This window comes from Plectropomus leopardus, chromosome 1, assembly GCF_008729295.1.
Source record: "Plectropomus leopardus isolate mb chromosome 1, YSFRI_Pleo_2.0, whole genome shotgun sequence".
Taxonomy (NCBI): domain Eukaryota; kingdom Metazoa; phylum Chordata; class Actinopteri; order Perciformes; family Serranidae; genus Plectropomus; species Plectropomus leopardus.
The window spans coordinates 17,620,824-17,638,392 of NC_056463.1; the positions used below are offsets into that span (position 1 = coordinate 17,620,824).

Genomic DNA, 17,569 nt, shown 5'->3' on the forward strand with positions numbered 1-17,569 from the left:
CAGTATATAAAATTTTATGAAAATTTGTGGCACCATATTGCTCAGATAGTCTGATATTAATTAGCATGGTTACCCACACGACAGGGTGGACTACTTACCCATTTACAGCAAGTATGTAAAATGCTGGCTTGTATTAAGTATATGTTCATTACTATATCCCTTTATACACAGAGATTGCGCTATTCAGCCACTTTTAAATCCCTTCTTTGCACCACCTTTACATATTTACACAGAACCAAACAACAGCAGCTCCATGGTGCTCCAAAATGTGATTTTAGATAGCATGTCGGTACCACTGAAGCAAAAGAGGCATGATGGGTGTGACATTTACTACAACAGCGTCTGCCTCTACTGTGACAGAGCTTTTTGAACAATAACATGGAAATAACAATCATTTATTATCTCTGTTATATGGCGGACGTTTACCGCTGCTGTTTTTCTTCTTTCAGTAAGCTGCTAACTGCTGCTAGCTGCTTTTTAAATCTCTGGTGGTATGTTGCACACAACACTTCATCAAAACATCAAACCCTTCCTGATTATGATTCCATCCTGCCAACTGTACCTTTTTTACAGTCACAGTTTTGGAGCTATGACTAACTCCTATGCCAACCGTAAGGTGAGAAAACTTTTACGATCGTTCCTTTTATACAGAACGTCAAGGCAGCATAATGGCACAATATTACCGCCTTGAACAGGCAGTGTCAAAAAAAAAACAACACATGCTTCTTTTTATGTCAAAACTACCTAAAAAAATCCTCAACAAGAGCCACTTTCCGTCTTTTTTCCCAGTTATTTGATGTGCTGATGTTCACTAATCACACAACTGGAGAAAGAAGTTCAACACTGAGCTAGTTATTAATGAAATTCATTGATGGATGGGCCCTGTTCTCCTGCCTTCTCAGCCCAACATGATGCTTAATGATCATGAGTTTATAAAAGGACTTGATTGATCAGTAGGGACCACCGAGGCGCAGAAGAGGGACGAGATGACTACTTTATTACAGACATACAGTACCCATGAGCGCTGTGTCTTCCTGGTGGACTGTCCACGGAGCATCTGAAGCAGCACCATCGCCCATTCGGCTAATCGCACATCAGTCACTTTGTCATCGGGCTGCTAGCTTCTTTCATTAAGAGCAATAATGTGGCTGGGTGATGAATACAGCTCTGTGAGCGTGTGCATGCGGCGCTTTACGCAGAATGTGACACCGAAAGAGGCACTATACTCCGTCTTCTCTTTACAAAGCGTCCTCTTGCCCAGCAGGGACCACCACATATGTCATAATTAGAAAACACTTAAGTAAGCAAAGGGCTGTCAGATAGACAGGCTCTAATCACAGGCCATAAGCAGGTAGTGGTTAATTGTATATCAGAATCACTCAGCTGGCCATAAATAATGACTGCTCCTTCAAGTATGATGGTAAATTGCAGTGGTCTTTCTGTCTCTCTCCCTTTTTTTGAGGAATAGATCTTGAATAAATAAAAGCATGAGGAAAATCAAAATTATGTGAAAGGCCTCAAATGGACTTGAACTATCTTCATCCTTCATCTTGTCATATTTTTTAGCCCTCAAGAAAAAAAAGGTTATACAAAAGAGGGGGGAAAAAATGACAGATTTCTTAATTTATTTTAAAAATGTACTGTAATTACCGACAGCTGTTGTTGCCAACATTCAATTGTCAGGAAAACACAACAAAATAAATCAAATGCAGCCGTAAAAATAAATATTTTGACTTGCACTGCTTAATTTTTTAGCACCTTCTCCTATCAGCAGGGGGGGGAGAAAACTTCCCTGCGGGCAAAAAGTGAAAAAACAACAAAATGGTGCAATGCATTACAAAGAAGGGGCTAAAAGATTAATGTGTGTGTTGGTGTCGGTGTGTGTGGCAGGGGAGCTGTTAGTATTGTGTGTGGACTCTACCTGTGTATGTGTTCAGACTGCGTGTGATAGGCATGTTTAGAAAAGAAAGAGGCAGAGGTCAGAGCAGACAGTACATCTTTGGCAGAGATTGAACGCTCACCCTGGGAGTAAAACAAATGCTTTTTTTCTGAATGGTGGCAACATGCCTGCTTTTAGTGTCATCCAGGCAAAACCTAGGGGGGGAGAGATTATTTGTATCATGCAGAGTCAAAGTGTCCATCTCCTAGTTGAGTCTTTAGAGAGGAAGACAGCCCTTTGCTAATGCCCTGTGTATTCACTGAGGAAGTAGGTCATTCAACAATGGAGCCAGCAGCAGTCGGCACTCTCCCCTTGCATAATACATTAAGTGTAATGTGCAGCAACTATTCAGAGGCCCCCCGAAAGCTGTTATTTTATTCTGTAAATGCACATGGACATGACATTTAATATTGTCACGGAGTGCTGAATGACAGGGTTTCATTGTGCGTCAAGTACAACATGATGCCAAGTTTAATCTGAGCACAAAGCGACATGACAAACGGGAAAACACGGTGTGTTCTCCAAAGCATGAACTCTGAATAAATGATGGGCGCTGAGCTCTGGGCACTGTAGACTGGAAGGGAGGATGTAAGGAGAAGATTACAGAGGAAAATCTGAGCACTGCAAAGAGGGCCACGGCCCCATTGTGTGCTTCGGATCACAAAGTATCCTTCTGTAAATCTATTTACAGCACCCCTGGCCCTCACTGTCTCTCTGCCTCCTGTCATCCATTACAGCAGCTGCTGAATAGAGAGATGAGAGAGGGAAAAAGCTACATCTAGCTCATGTCAAAAGAGCAGCTCTTCAAAAGAACCTCCATTTACCAAAGACACTGTTTTTTCTTTTCAAATTTCCAGATTCCTGATGGGGTTATTTTTACAATTCTATCACTGTAAAAACGTGGATATGCGCTTGTTCGTGTACCTGACTGTTTGTGTTTCCTTCTAGGAGAGGGCGCATTTTGAGAGCATCGGGCACCACCTCGGCAAGCTGGGTGAGGAAGGAAAGATTGGCCACAGAGTTATTGACCTCACAAGGCCAGAGGATCTTGATGGTAAGGCCATATTTGTGTCTTTTCTTTATAACGGTAATTGCATATCAGATTATTTTATGTTTTCCATACAAATTCCCTTAAAGTTATTGTGAATTCTACACTAAAGACTTGAGTTGAGTGAAATATCTATACACTCTAGACCAGACCCTTGTCCACCAAAATTAGTGTGTGTACGCAGGGTTTTTAAACAAGTCTATGGACTCCTTTCCTATTGCCAGTAGCAACTCTGTTTTTTCACTGATGCATCACATTTGACATCACGCACAGGTCAAAAAAACAGGTCAGCAAACAGTAGAAAGCAGCATGCAGGCGGGTGAAAATGTTACAACTGTTACTTTTTTTTAAAATATATTACTTACTCGGTCATTCTCTCTTACAAACTGCTTGCTGCTTGTGCGGAGACAGATGGTATTTTGTCATGGTGCGTCACTGCATCTCGCTGGTAAAGGAGCTAAAGGGAGCGTGTTTACCCGGGTGTACCCACAACTAACGCAGAGCATGGGTGTGAGTGCCGGTTGTAACCTTTCCAATTACATAGAAAAGCCAGATGAAAGCAAGTGTTAATTTTTTTTTTTTTGTTTTTGTTTTTGTTTTTTTTTGTGGTGAGAAAGGGGCTTGAGTGCCAATTTAGGAAGCCAGCACGTGCTTGAGGGCCACATAGGAAGTTGTAGAATTTGCAATTGCTGTTGTAACAGCATATTTCCGTGGTTGCTTCTCCGTCTCATGGCCACATTAAACTTCCAAGTTGTCCACTAGAACTGCAAACTTTAGCTAACGGCACGAGCACTGATGACTCGGGATGTGCCGCAAGTTGCCATCCAACCGTTGCCTTTACAAATACGCAATCCTAGCCTGACAGACGCTTGTTATGGGGTCACAGTTTGATGCAGTAGCCCGGTGTATTAAACGTTTTTATTACCTTAGAATTAGTAATCTATATTCACATGCTGAGTGGGTCTTCTTTGCCCATATTGTTCTATAGTGGCCCAGAATGAAAAAAACATATATTGGCTTACAGGACCATTCAAGTCCCCCTGCTCTTACCGATAGATGCCGCTAAATCCTTCACACTAGATCTTTGAATATAAGCTATTTAAAGTTAAAGTATTGAAATGGGCCTCAGATGGTTTCAATATTATGCGTGAACATCATGTCACAATCAGGGCCACAGAAAACGTTTCTGAGGGCTGCAACTGGCTGCACTTTGAGCATCTTTCCTCTAGACTAATGCTATACATTCAAAGGAAAAGGAGTTTTGATTGTTGATAAAGCCTTCTGCTTCATGTGGTTATGTGTCTAAGTTGTAGATGGTCGAGGGTGTGTGCAGAAACATGTGCGTATGTGTGAGGGAGATGTGGGGGTTGGGGTGAATGCTGCTCGAAATGAGCCGTAGCTCTGAGGTTTTCACAGGTAGGTGAGCAGAGGACAAGGTGCCTGAGGACAAAGCTGGCTTTTTTCCAAGCTCGGCTCCTGTTGCTGTTGTGCTTGTTTGAGGTCCTGGGCACAGGGGTGTAAATTCGGGTTGCACCAGTGTGACAAAGCGTCATCTCCCTTTGTGGCGCTGGTTCCTACACAGGAGCAAGGAGTACCTCAGTGCACCAATGTTTGTCCGACATAAATATTTGTGGCAGTTTCCATGGCACTTCAGAGCCACAGCAAAGAGGAAAACGGTTCTGACTCATCTTTGATGCCTCAAAAAGTCTTCAGGCAGAAGGATAGATATTTCTCAGGACAATGTAACCCGTCAACATCTTTAAATAGCATGTCAGACACATTTCCCATCAGTTTTAGAAAGAAAAGCTCCTGCATAATTGGTTCACATAGACTTTTTAAAAAATATATTTTTACTTCCCATAAAAAATGTTTGTTTACCAACACCAAAGTAAATGCCTTTTTTTTAATTATGTGTAGTTTCACATCACACCCATTCGTGATGTTGAGAAATAGAGGTGCATTTAGTGGATTCATTGACATGTTTCCCATGTGAGCCACAGCAGCAGATCCCATCCCACCCGTCTGACTCCTCGGACAGATGTGCTTCCACTGCTCATTCTCCCAGTGGGAACCTTCTCTCTGTGGCTACTGTGGAGTCAGGACTGAAACAGAGCGCGCACCAGGGCAGTTGTGTCCTTTTAAGTCCTGCACAGGGCCGAGGGAAAGGCTTGCGCCAGACGCCTCACATCAGTGTTCCCAGCGGGCTATGGATTAGGAGCAAGCAGAGGTTAGAGGAGCGGAGAGGTCCTCTTCCCAGGGGGAAATGGCTGGGAGCCAGGGCACTACACATAACTCAGAACACACAGTTAGCATTTCTTCTCTTTTGCCACAAATATATCTGTCTGTCTCTTTCAGCTTCACCAACAGGAAAACACATACAGTTGAATGATGTGAAGCAGGGTTTTATGATGTGAACCACAAAGTGTTTACTCCTCCAAGAACATGTTTACTTTTGAAATCCTTGTTGTGCTTCCTAAACCAATCGAGGCTTGGCTCCCTGGCATACCTTGATATATGGAAAGATACAGTATCCGTCTAATTGCAGCTTATTTGTGCTCTATTTAATAACCTGGAAAGCTCTTGTTTGTTGATTTGCATGTCAAAGGGTCATGCAGATGTCACAGTTAAGATGGGTCAAAACCATTAATTCACGTGTTTAGGTTTTTTTTTTATGTTACACTTACGTACTAAAGTTGTTTAAATGGCTTTTAAAAAATATTAAATATAGTCCTATTTTCCCATAGAAACAATGGTTATAAGTCACCAATACATCTAAAAATGTTAACTTTTCAACCGATCTTCGCCAATTTCTAATTCAGATATCTAGATGTCTTTTGACCTTCAAATTGCCAAATCAATGCTTAAGCCTCTTTCCCAGTGCACAAAAAATACGTAACATCTGGCTTTTGTATTATTGTTTAAAATTAGTATTTATTCCTGGGACAAAGGACTTGCTTTCATTACGAGTATTTACTGGCTCTGATCAGCAGTGATGGAAATACAACACACAGGTGGTTGGCTAATTTTAGCCCTTCTCCTGAGACGTTACAATGACACACAGCCACAAATTAATGGCCCTCTCTGTCCTAAGAAGCACTCAAACATCAATCAAAATTTAGGTGACACCGAGTTTTAAAGAACAATTGAATAAGTAACACAAAAAAGAAGAAATTTTCACTGGCCTCCAGGCTGCCTTCTACTGTTTACTGTTTACGTTTTCCAGTGCGTCTGTGACGTCAAATGTGACAAACCATGAAGGGAAGAAAAAAATAGAAAGGCATACTGGTCTACTACAGAGTCGTGTACCCAGCTCTGGTCTACTGGCAAAAAGAACATTAATCTATCACCTATTTTTAGAATGTTTCCCACGTTAATAAAAAAAAAAAAAAAAATTAAAAATGTATATGCACTCATTTTGGTGCAAAAGAGAACTACTGTATAATTTTGGAATTCATTTTTTATTGTTATTTACAATCACACATACTTTTGGAACTCATAATTTAAGTCACAAATGTTCAACCTTTTTGTGCCAATCAGGAAGAAAATTAGTTTAAAATCTTCTCGTTATTTCTAAACACTTTTCGTCAGTAGTTCAGAACATGCTGCCTATACTTTGGTGGTTCCTGAAAAGGAAAATTACTGGGTGTACCTCCCAACCCATACATAGGGTGTGAAAGCCGCTCGGTGTGTAGCAGCTCTCCCTCCAGAACAGAGTAGCCACATTGAGCAGACCCAGTGTACAGCCGACTTCTGTCATCACAGCAGTTCACAGAAAGCTTTAGGTTGCTTAAGCTAATATTTGCAAAGCATGCAGCAACCAAAGTCCTAACGACTTGGGGGAAAAAAAGCGGCAAAGGAATGGAAATAGATAGGATTTCCTTCATTTTACAAAGCCACGAGCCACACACATGAACCCACCGCAAATTCATTAGGTCTTTTTAAGCTCTGAAGAAAACATTACTAAAATACCACAAAGGCCTCAGCCCAGCCAGGCCCTTTGTTCATTCACATATGTCAGTATGGAGTTGCTGTGTAGCTGAGGTTTTGTGTTTGTCTAAACCGCCCCCATCACTGAGGGTCCGCTGAGAACAAAGAGGTTGTTGAGAGATGTGCGGAGGCAGGAAACAGAATTAATCTAAACGCCCAGTGTGATAATATCAACTGAAGAGTGAGAAAAGACGGGGCTTTAACCAAGCAGTGTCTCTAACAATGTCCCTGCAGAATCGGATGAGAAGAACAGTTGTGTTGCATTGTTGTTACATTACTGTGTTTCTTGACATCGGTAGCTCGGAGCGGTTTTATATGAGTTGATTGTTTGAAGAGGTTTTTGTTGTTGTTTTTCTTCCACTGTGAGGCCGTGGGAATCAGGCTCTTAGTTTTATTGCTGAGGAGTTTTTTCCTAGAAGAAAGCTTAGATGAGGAGGCTCAGACATAATGATTTATCAAGTGACAGCAACAATAGCTGAATAGGTCAAGATAGTCAATAAGAAAGTTGTGTTTTTAAGGTTGGCAAACTCAAATTTACCCTCGGTAGGACACATTTCAGCGTGCCTGCTTGCGTGTGTCTGTGTGTGTGTGTGTGCGTGTGTGTGCATTTCCTTTTGCATGTGCAAAGCTGGGATGTTGTGAAAGATTAGACTCCACTTTTAGGCTAAAATGCATTTGAGAGGGGATAGAGTAGACAAAAGTTAAAGCCGTAGTGTGCATGTTGAAACAGGTCAGCCGTTTGTTCCCAAGTTCACATGTGCACACACTAACACAACACACACACACAAGCACACAAACACATACGAGTGCTCCAGAAAACTCAAATCTTGCCTAAAAAAAGAGAAAAAAAGGGGATTAACATGTTATAATGGGGCTTATATCACTTGTAATTTGTAATGGTTTAATTAGCATGCTATGAGCTCAGGCTAGAACAGGGGGCACTGAGCGCTGTCTCCTGTCTGTCCATACACATTAATCTCGCTTGATCCTGCTCCGAGGGAGAGGCTCTATTGTCAGTAGTAAATGCCTTCAGTCAGAGGTGTTAGATTTGATCCCAACAGGGAGGGCTTGGCAGGTTTGCGTGATTGTTGCCTGCTCACTGAGGCTCATCCTCTTGAGCGGATTCCTGGGTGACATTATGTGTCTGCCCGCAGAACAAAGATGAGTAAGGAGGAGAGAAGCGGGGGGGGGGGGGACTGAGGCAGTGCTACCCTCTGGCTTGGTACATGGTCGAGTCTGAGCCTGCAGCTCACAGGTGTGATAGGCGTTTAGGCCTTACTACATTCTCACTATTTCTCTTCGTTTTCCTGCTTCATCCTTTTCCGCTCTCCCTTTACCATTTTTTTTAAAGCTCCCCCACCACCACCCATTCACTCCCACTCTCTCAGACAGACAGACACACACACACACACACACACACACACACAATCATTCTTTCTCACTGTAATTCATGCTGCTCATCTGCAGTGTTTCCAGGAGAGACAAATTAAAAGGGGATTCTCATATCGCTCTGTCACACTTGAGCTGCGGGCCTCATGAATCACAATAAATTCTATTAAGCAGCACTCCCTCTGTTTCGCTACCCTCCCCAGCTACCACCCAGGGGGGCTGCCCCTGTCACTGCTAAACATCTGTGTTTATTTACACAATCACACACCTAACTAACTGATGCCTAAATGTCCTGCACCTCCCAGAGAAAAAAAATGTTAATGCTCATTTGCAAAATGTCAGAGCAGTGTCATGATTTTCAATGAAAAGACTGAAACAATGTTGCAGTAAATTGCATGTTGCTGTTTCTAGGGATTTGCTGCGACTGGCTGCTAATGTGCAGGATGCCTCTGATTAAGTCATATAAATTACGGAGGCTGAATAAGGCCAAATTTATCTACCAATGAAGCCTTAAATTACAGACAGCCATTCTCCCTTCTCTGTAGTGTAATGTTGGTACTGTAATCAGAGATTACAGTAAAGACTTTAGTATAATTGCAGGTCAAAGGTCAAACTGTTTTTAGGTCTGAGTCAACTTGATCCCTTCATCACTTTGCACTTTACAAATCCAAGACCACACCACCTGCCCCAGTGCGGGTGAAGATGATGTAACACTGCTGTTGTTCATTTCAACAGCTCTCCGCAGCATCAGAGAGGCACTTTTCTACGTGCCATCATGTGAGCAAAAAACCATGCCTCATCTGGTTTCCCTCCAATGAACCAAGTCACGTGGCTGGTTTCCTGGCTAACTATGGATGTGGCACTAGCTGATGGCAGGCGCTTGTTTTGTCCCCCCTCCCCATAAGAAGCTCACCTCTGCCCGTATGCATGCACACCAGTATATAAATTGCTGAATCAGTGTCAGTGATAGAGTAATGGCACGGGAGGCATCGTAAATTACAGCAAGCGATCCCGGGGTGCAGACACTGGCTGTCGTGTCTGAGTGAGCGCTGCGCTCCTGAGCTAATGAATACCTTCATCTGGCCCCGGCAGTCAGCAGATTGCCCCGCGTTGATGGATACTGTCAGCCCTCCGCCACACCACATTTCATTGCACAATAAACATGGTTGTCAAAACCAAACAAAGTGAAATCAATTCATCCTGTACAGTGAGTGCATGCTAAATGAAATTAACGTACTGTGTGGGGCTCGGTGGCAGCAAAGGTAGTGTATTATTTCTGAATTCATGATGGCTTTAAGGCCTCGAGCCTTCGAGGAGGCAAGAGCAAACAGACAGGACAAGAGATGGTACTCAGAGTTGGAAAAGGTGTTAATGGAACACCTCTTAAACATTCAGAATTGGTAATTTTGTGTAAGCTCTATGGGTGCAAGTAAGTATATTTCTATAAATGTATTAATCTGCTGTGTAGGCCATGTGTTATTAAAGTGAGAGACTAAGCAAAGGCAGGGGTTTTGCAGATTCGGCTTTCTGTATAGGCATCCTGAAAGAGATAATCAAATGAAATGAAAAAGAAAAAAAAAATTCGAGTCAAAAAATGTAATTCACTATTGTGTGGAGAAAGAGTTCAATTTAATATTTTTAAATGAATGACAACATTATGACAGTCTTTTTGAAATTGTTTTTAAATAATAATAAATTAAGGAAGGCTAATAAATGCCATAGATTTTAACCACTATTTTAGAGATATTTATATTAACATATTGCTGGACAAAGAATTTCAATCAGCCCAATATTTAACTCAAATAAAACAACCTTAAAAAAGACAAACCTTAATTAGATATAGACTTTGTGACCATAAACTTGCTATTGAAACTAGTCACCATAAGAGAGATTGGCCAGAAAGAATGAAGAGAATTTGTGTACAGTGTGTAACAGGAGAAGTTTAGACACAAGTTATTTTTTTCTTATACTGTTCAAAATACAAAGAAATAAAGACACACTTTTTTTCCTCAAATTCAACAGAAATTCCCAGACTTTCTCGCTCTTGCCAAAGTCTAATTAAAATCCCTCTACGAGAACACAGCATGCTTTTTCAATCCATAATGTTGTGCCAATAAAGCCAATTAAATTTAAACTGTAACTGAGCATCACCTGGTTTCTTTAACCCCCCCAGAATAAGTATATCTATAGTTTTTTCATGGACCCTTTAACCTCTTTTTTTGCAGCATATATTTGCAGAAGGCAGAAACTTATAAACATTGAATAAATTATTATCTATCTTAACTTCCACCAGCAAGAACAATACGACAATAAGAGCTGAATATTTTGGTCAGCAACTAGTGCAGAGTGACAGTGTGAAAACACATTTTTCACTGGCTTCCCAGATGAAGGCAAGCCTCAGCGGATCATAAATGTGGCTGTTTGACTGTTAAACATGAGCTGGTGAAAATCAATTTGGAGGGCCTTTGTACTGAGAGAAGCAGGTTTCCTAGTGGGCAGCAGGACCTCAAACATTGTCTGTGAGCAGAAACCAAAACCAAATTCCACCACACCTCCATCTCTATTCTAGTGGAGGTGGCTGTGTGCTCCTTCAGTACAGAGTCTGTGTGTTTGCATGTGCTTTTCACTACTTGTCTCCCATAATACTTTTAAAAAAAAGACACGCTTTTCTAAAGTAAAGACACTCAAACTCTTGAGGCTGAAAATGGCGCAGCAGCATCTTTAGTGATTAGAGCAAAGCGAGGTTTCTGCAGATTTGGAATTAATGCCTCTGCACAAACCCTCCATTACTCATTAGGAGTTTGATTTTGTTTATCAACTGAAATAATAATAGAAATCAAACCCCAGGTAACGTGTGCCAAGGCTGCTAGTGGAATGGTCTAATGAGAGGGCTTCACATGTGGATGATGAAATATGCATGAGTCATCCCAAGCTTTCTTTTCCAGATTTGAGATCATTAAAGATGTATCGTAGCATATGGAAGGCTTTTTTTGTCTTATTTTTCAAGCCTTGTTTATCAACATGTTTTTGTTTGTTTAAATATTCATACTGCTTTTATTTAATTCTTTCACATCTTACATATAAAAGGAAGCAAATGCGCATGCAAACAGAAATCATTATCAGCCTGATGTACAGTTTAATACTGAGAGAAACTCTCTTATGCTGATTGTGAATGCCCTGATTGAGAAACGGCACTTTGCAGAAGCGGCACAGTCTCTCATCGCAAATGTGGAGAGAAAAAGAGTGAGAAAGAAGGAGGAAGGAAAAAAGAGTGAAGCAGGAAGGAGAGGAGGTGGAATGAGGAATGGCGTGCTTGAATTTATTTGTGCATATATGTGTTAAAATGTACTTTTTTTAGAGACTGCCTCAAGCCCCATATTTGTTATTTATGTTGGCATTCTTGCACTTTTTATGGACACCATGAATGTCAAATTGAAATGTACGGGGAAAATAAATGTTAACACTTGCAGACAAAATATTTAACTGCCATTGAAGTCTCTGTCTTTTGGTTTTGGATAGACCTGAGTATGAGTTAAAGAGCGTCATTCCTCCTTAAACTGACATTGTCTTCACTTTTATAGCACATAAAATATAATCCTGTCATGTCAGGTATTCCACTCAATAGGAAGTCTACCCCCCTGAGAGAGCTTGTAGCCCAGCGCTCAACTGAAACAATGTTCATGATGATGATAGCAGCGATGACAGTAGATGAAGGAGAGTTTGAACATGGCTGGTCATTTAATCAATGTCACGCCCTGCTCTCTCTTCTTGTTTCTGCTCTGGCTATTCCAGGGTCCAAGGATGTAAATGGCTCTGCAGATAAACCTCAACCCTATTATTGTTGGCCAACAGGAGGCGCTGGATCCACCGAAGCCCGAGTCTTCAGGGAAGCCCGAGGAAGGAACAACAACGAGCCTCACATTAAAAGGCCAATGAATGCATTCATGGTGTGGGCTAAGGATGAGCGGCGCAAGATCCTCCAGGCTTTCCCTGACATGCACAACTCCAATATAAGCAAGATTTTAGGTAAGAACTTTTAAATCAGTCGCCTGTAAGGTGCAGAAAAATGATCTTTTCAACTCTTCAGTGCTTTTGTATTAATTATTATCTTTCGTATCTGCACTTTTGTAATTGGAAAATGAAATTACCGACAATATGCTGTCATGTATCCAACAGCTATCTTTATTATCCATTTAGCATCTTCCATTCATTCCTCTGCACCTTTCACCCTCTTGCTTAGCAGAAGCACTTCACTCTGTCTGTTAACAACAGTGATAAACTTGCAGTGTTTACAGCTAATAGTTAAAAACAGAAGTTCTTTCATGACACACTAGAGCTGGAGAACATTAATCAATCTGACTTTCTGTATTCTGTAACACCTTCCAGACTTAAGTGTTTTGTGCATTTTGATAAGGGTTAATTGCTTTAAGTATAGCAGATTTGACAGAGCAGCTAGCATCTGAAGGAGGAGGAGAGTGTGTTATCTCATAAGCCACTGTGCATCAGGTCACCATAGCATACAGACGGATTTATAGCCCATCACTACCATAAGTGTTTGTCATGAAAAATGACAGAGGCTAAATGGGTCTTGTCCCCTCAGCATTGGAGTCCATACATCAGAGCTGTTAAAAGTGCTGTCATCCAGTACCGAGTGGGACACTTCACAGAGCTGCAGTATTAACTACACGAGCTTGTTGTTTCTTTCTGTTTGACATCGGAGCGTGTCTCTCGCATGAGATAATGTGCATGTGCAGAGCTATCAAATGGTTGCTGCGGAGCAGCAGATAAATTATGATTTGCTAGAAAACTTCTACTTTTATTTAGTACAGTTCGATGTTAAAGTAAGTAGGGGAGTCCCAGTTATGTTTTTTCTGCCCCCCAATTCAAGTCATTGAATATTGAGATTCTGCCAATATGGAGTCCCAATCCAATACTTCAATTTTCTACTTAATGAAGTGGCACAGCACATACTCCAAAACAGTTAAAATCAATCCAATTTATAATCTATCCATGACAGTTTAATAGCTATGCACTGTTCCTTAATGTTTTTGTTTGTTTGTTTTCATGTACAATACAAGTATAAAATATCAAACTTGTTGCTGTCTTGAGGGAATTTCCCATCCCTTTAAGAGAGTATTCTCCCGTGTTTATCACTTTGGTGCACCCATCACCTCAGTTCGGCCTACCTGAATGAGCGGTATTCCACTGAGTGTTTATTTTTGTAGTCTGTATATCTTTTTCGCAGATTAGGCTACATTAAGAAATTATTCTTATTGGCTTTTTGCTCGCAGGGCTTTTGTTGCACTTGCAGTGGCATGGTGAGTGTGGATGTTGTGAGCGCACGCTTGCTGTCTGTCTCTTCTTAGAGCAAGGCTACACTCTGTGTGGTTGTCCATGAAAGCTTTGTGAATAAAACATCTGTAGGACAGCTGACATAAAACAAAGGAACAAATCAGGCACTATACAGCTCAATATAGCCAATCCCAATCAGTTTAAAAATGCTTTGATCGGTCCCAATATTGTTTAATTAGGATCTGATCGGGAAATCCCTTAAAGTAAGTTTTGACAAAATGTGGTAAAATGTGTCTCTGACTCTATATGGTTGCAAAAGTAATCATTTTAAGATAATTAGATTACTCTTAAAACACTGTCAGTAATTAGAAATTACTCTTTTTCCCCCACTTGTGTTCAAATACTGAAATTTGAGTCTTTTTTGCTGTACAGGTTCTCGGTGGAAGTCAATGTCTAACCAGGACAAGCAGCCATACTATGAAGAGCAGGCCCGTCTGAGCAAGCTCCACCTAGAGAAGTATCCAAACTACAAGTACAAGCCGCGGCCCAAGAGGACCTGTATTATCGATGGCAAAAAACTCCGCATTGGAGAGTACAAGCAGATGATGCGCTCACGGCGACAAGAGATGAGGCAGTTCTTCACTGTGGGGTAGGTGCACATTCACAATTCCCCACAAAAGTACAACAGACACACAATCTGGTAAAACAACTGGACAGTAGCTTTTTGCCTCCTTAGAGATTCTTATCATAAAATGTAAGCAGCATGTCCAAAAGTGAATATTGAGTTAACCTCTACTGTATTGGTTTTAGGATGAGAACCTGACATGCACATTAAAATAAAGTGTTTTTTCAATGGCTGTGATTTAACAATTTTAGACAATAGCAGTCTGCTATTGGAGCATGAAGTGCAGACATTATTACAGGATATATGCTTTAAGTATAGACTTACAGAAGCCTGGAGGGCAGCAGTCTGAAGCTTAACACTTTAATTTACTGTGTGTGGTTAGCAGGAGAACCCTTCTCCAGGTGTTCCCATGTCAGTCATAAGCTTTAGCGGCTGGAGTATCAATCATCCAGCGCAGCAGCAGACAAGAGCGGCGCTAACCACGTATTGGTTTTATGTCACCAATAAACTGGGTAGTGTTTCTGAACAGCTCAAGACGGGAGCTGTCAGGAGAACCTCTCTTTTCCCAAATCATTTTCACAGAGCTGCTGGCTTACTGCGGACTGCTGTGGGAAAGCCCTGATCCAACCATCTTAGTTTAAGTGCTACAAAAACAAAAATGTATACTATTTTGAGACTATCCTTAGCAGCACTCTCAGCATTTTTTCCGTCTATTCTTTTATCGTTTTTGAAGGCTGAATTTGTATCAAAAATAAGTTTTTTTTTCTTTTTCTCCTCCATCCAGACAGCCACCACAGATCCCCATCACCACCAGCGCCAGTATGGTCTACCCTGGGGCCATCACCATGGCGACCACCACACCCTCACCTCAGATGACATCAGAGTGCTCGAGTGCCTCAGCGAGTCCTGAGCCGTCCATTCCTGTCATCCAGAGCACCTACAACATGAAGCTAGAGCCCAATACCATGGCGAACAACAGTGAGCCGGTCAACGGCGAGGATGAGATGGACATGTATGAGGATTTTGAGGATGAGCCCAAATCAGACTATAGTAGTGAAAATGACACACAAGAGCCAGTCAGCGCCAACTAAGACCTCTTGAATTGAAGAGGGGAATACAGACACAACACTCACACAGGAGGATGCCCCCGAGGGCTGGTCTGATCTGAGGGAGCGAAAGAGCAAAAGAAAACAAAACGACACCACAAAGGTTAAAAAATGTAAAAAATAATAATAATAACGATGTATCATTTAGGAGCCAGCATGCAGATGTGGCTTCATCAGAATCAAAAGCTATTTGGTCTTAAGTGTTTCTTCAAGTGTGTGAAGCAGTTTGGTTGTGGTAATTTAGATTTTTTTTCTATCTCATTGTTTATTTTGTCATTGTGATCATGGACATTTACACAATTAGGTCATTGCCTAGAACAAAAGACGGAACTTGAAATTGAACATTTGATATAATTCTTACAGTCATTTACCTTGTTTTTCCTCTTCAATTAGATGATTTTGATATACTGCATAACTGTTCAAGATGGGGATAATATTCTCACTCAGGTATAGTGTGCCAGCCAACAGCTTGTGAATGTTTTTAATCAATAATTAATTATTACCAGTACAAAATATCTCAAAATTCATATGGAGTGATTCCAACTTATTACAGAGGGAAATTACAGATTATAATTATAATTATAATTATTATTATTATTATTATTATTATTATTAGTTGTGTTTTTGTTGCTATTGTTATTTCACAAACTGCATAATTAAGTGCAGAAGTGCCAAACATTTCAAGTTGTTTCTTAAGTCCTTTGAGAGAGGCTTCGTGAGTCTTGGACAATCTCTTGATCTCTTAATACAGCTTCATTATCCAGTCTTTCTTTAATTTACCCTAACAGAATAAACAAATGAAACTCAGGAACTTGGAGGCAGAAGGCTCTGCAGGAGGTTACAGTGCGTGACGTCTTTGGGTGGTAGCTTGAGATGCTAGCTGTTCTCCAAGGGAGCCCAATGCAGTGATCATCAATGAAAGCGGCCAGCCCTTTCATTTCCTCATCCCAGTCCACACAGAGCACTGTGGCGTCCTTAACTCATTTCCAGCTCTGCAACCCAGTCTGAATCACCAAGTTCTTAATCAGAGTGATTGTAATCAGGCCAGAATGCTAAAGGGCCAAAGGCCTCAAATCTGAGGGATTGGAACAGCAGCGAAAGGCAGCTTTGGGGGCATTACAATCTCAAATTGATGTTGTACAATGTGGAGCTACAGTGCGTTCTGTTAAACGCTTTAGCCCCATTTGGACGGCAAGTTTAAAGTCTTAGAACTTCTTGTTTTTCCAATCTTAATTCTTTTCAGACATTGTAAATCTTAAATTGACACTAAGAAGTCTTAAAGCAGAGCACAGCCACCGGGTTGATGCAATGAGTTGATTACTGCCGTAGTCTTAAGAGGAGTGACAGTTTATATTTATAAACTGAAGCTAAATTCAAATGTTTGTTTCTTAAATTATCTCATCAGAGGTAACTTAAAACACTGTTTTTTTTGCATTAGTGCACTTATACAAAGCTTATTCTGTCACCCTTGAGCCTTATGTTCCTATAAAATAATCTTATCAGCTATCAGCTATTTTTGCATTTAAAACAGCAATGACTCAGAAACAAGGGGCACAAGGTCTCCGTCCTAATTTCAGCTAAAAAGCTGACAAGTGGTGACCTTCTGGAGACTGCAGCTAGATAAAGCACGGCCTTGATGTGGAGACTCAGATCCTCTTTACAGGGCAGAAGGTCTATGTGGCTCCCCTCCCTGCCATGCCCTGCTCTGACCCCTGCCCGTGGCAACCTCAGCACCCAGGGGGCGCCATCTGGCTCAGAGAAGGAGAAAACACCAGGGAGGGACGGGAAACAATAAAAATGGGGTGTGTGTCCCTCATTGTGCTCTCCATCAAAGTGCTGGTGGTAAGGCCTCAACAGGGCTCCCACCCCGGCCCAATCACCAGGCACTGGCGAGCAGATGGAACAAGTACATCAAGCTGTGGGGGATTATTAAAATGACTGACGACTGGGTATCATCTGAAATACAGCATTATTAATGCATGAGTCCAGCTATTCCCCTCCCTTGCCCTTGAACCTGTCCATTTCAGAAAGAGCACAGAGCTTTTTGAAGGATCTGAATGGCTGGTCACTGGCTTTAACTGGTCAAGATCCCCACTGCTGGTCACTGCATTTTCCTCCTAGCTCTAATTGCTACAGATGGCTCTATATATCTCTTACACACTCGTATCTTCTGTGCTCGAATA

General features: G+C 41.3%; 1 protein-coding gene across 7 annotated transcripts in view; it reads left to right on the forward strand.

Annotated features, from left to right (window-relative positions):
• Positions 1 to 15,938, forward strand: part of sox6 (SRY-box transcription factor 6) — a 153,855-nt gene extending 137,917 nt beyond the window's left edge. For 5 of the 7 annotated variants that reach the window (XM_042483805.1, XM_042484034.1, XM_042484112.1 and 2 more), the window contains 4 exons: positions 2,888 to 2,993; positions 12,156 to 12,389; positions 14,088 to 14,304; positions 15,065 to 15,938. In XM_042483805.1, coding sequence (XP_042339739.1) covers positions 2,888 to 2,993; positions 12,156 to 12,389; positions 14,088 to 14,304; positions 15,065 to 15,371 — 864 coding nt within the window. In that variant the 3' untranslated portion in view covers positions 15,372 to 15,938. The remainder of the gene's footprint in view (positions 1 to 2,887; positions 2,994 to 12,155; positions 12,390 to 14,087; positions 14,305 to 15,064) is intronic. The other 2 variants (XM_042484184.1, XM_042484248.1) reach the window with 1 other exon arrangement.
• The last annotated feature ends 1,631 nt before the right edge of the window (positions 15,939 to 17,569 follow it).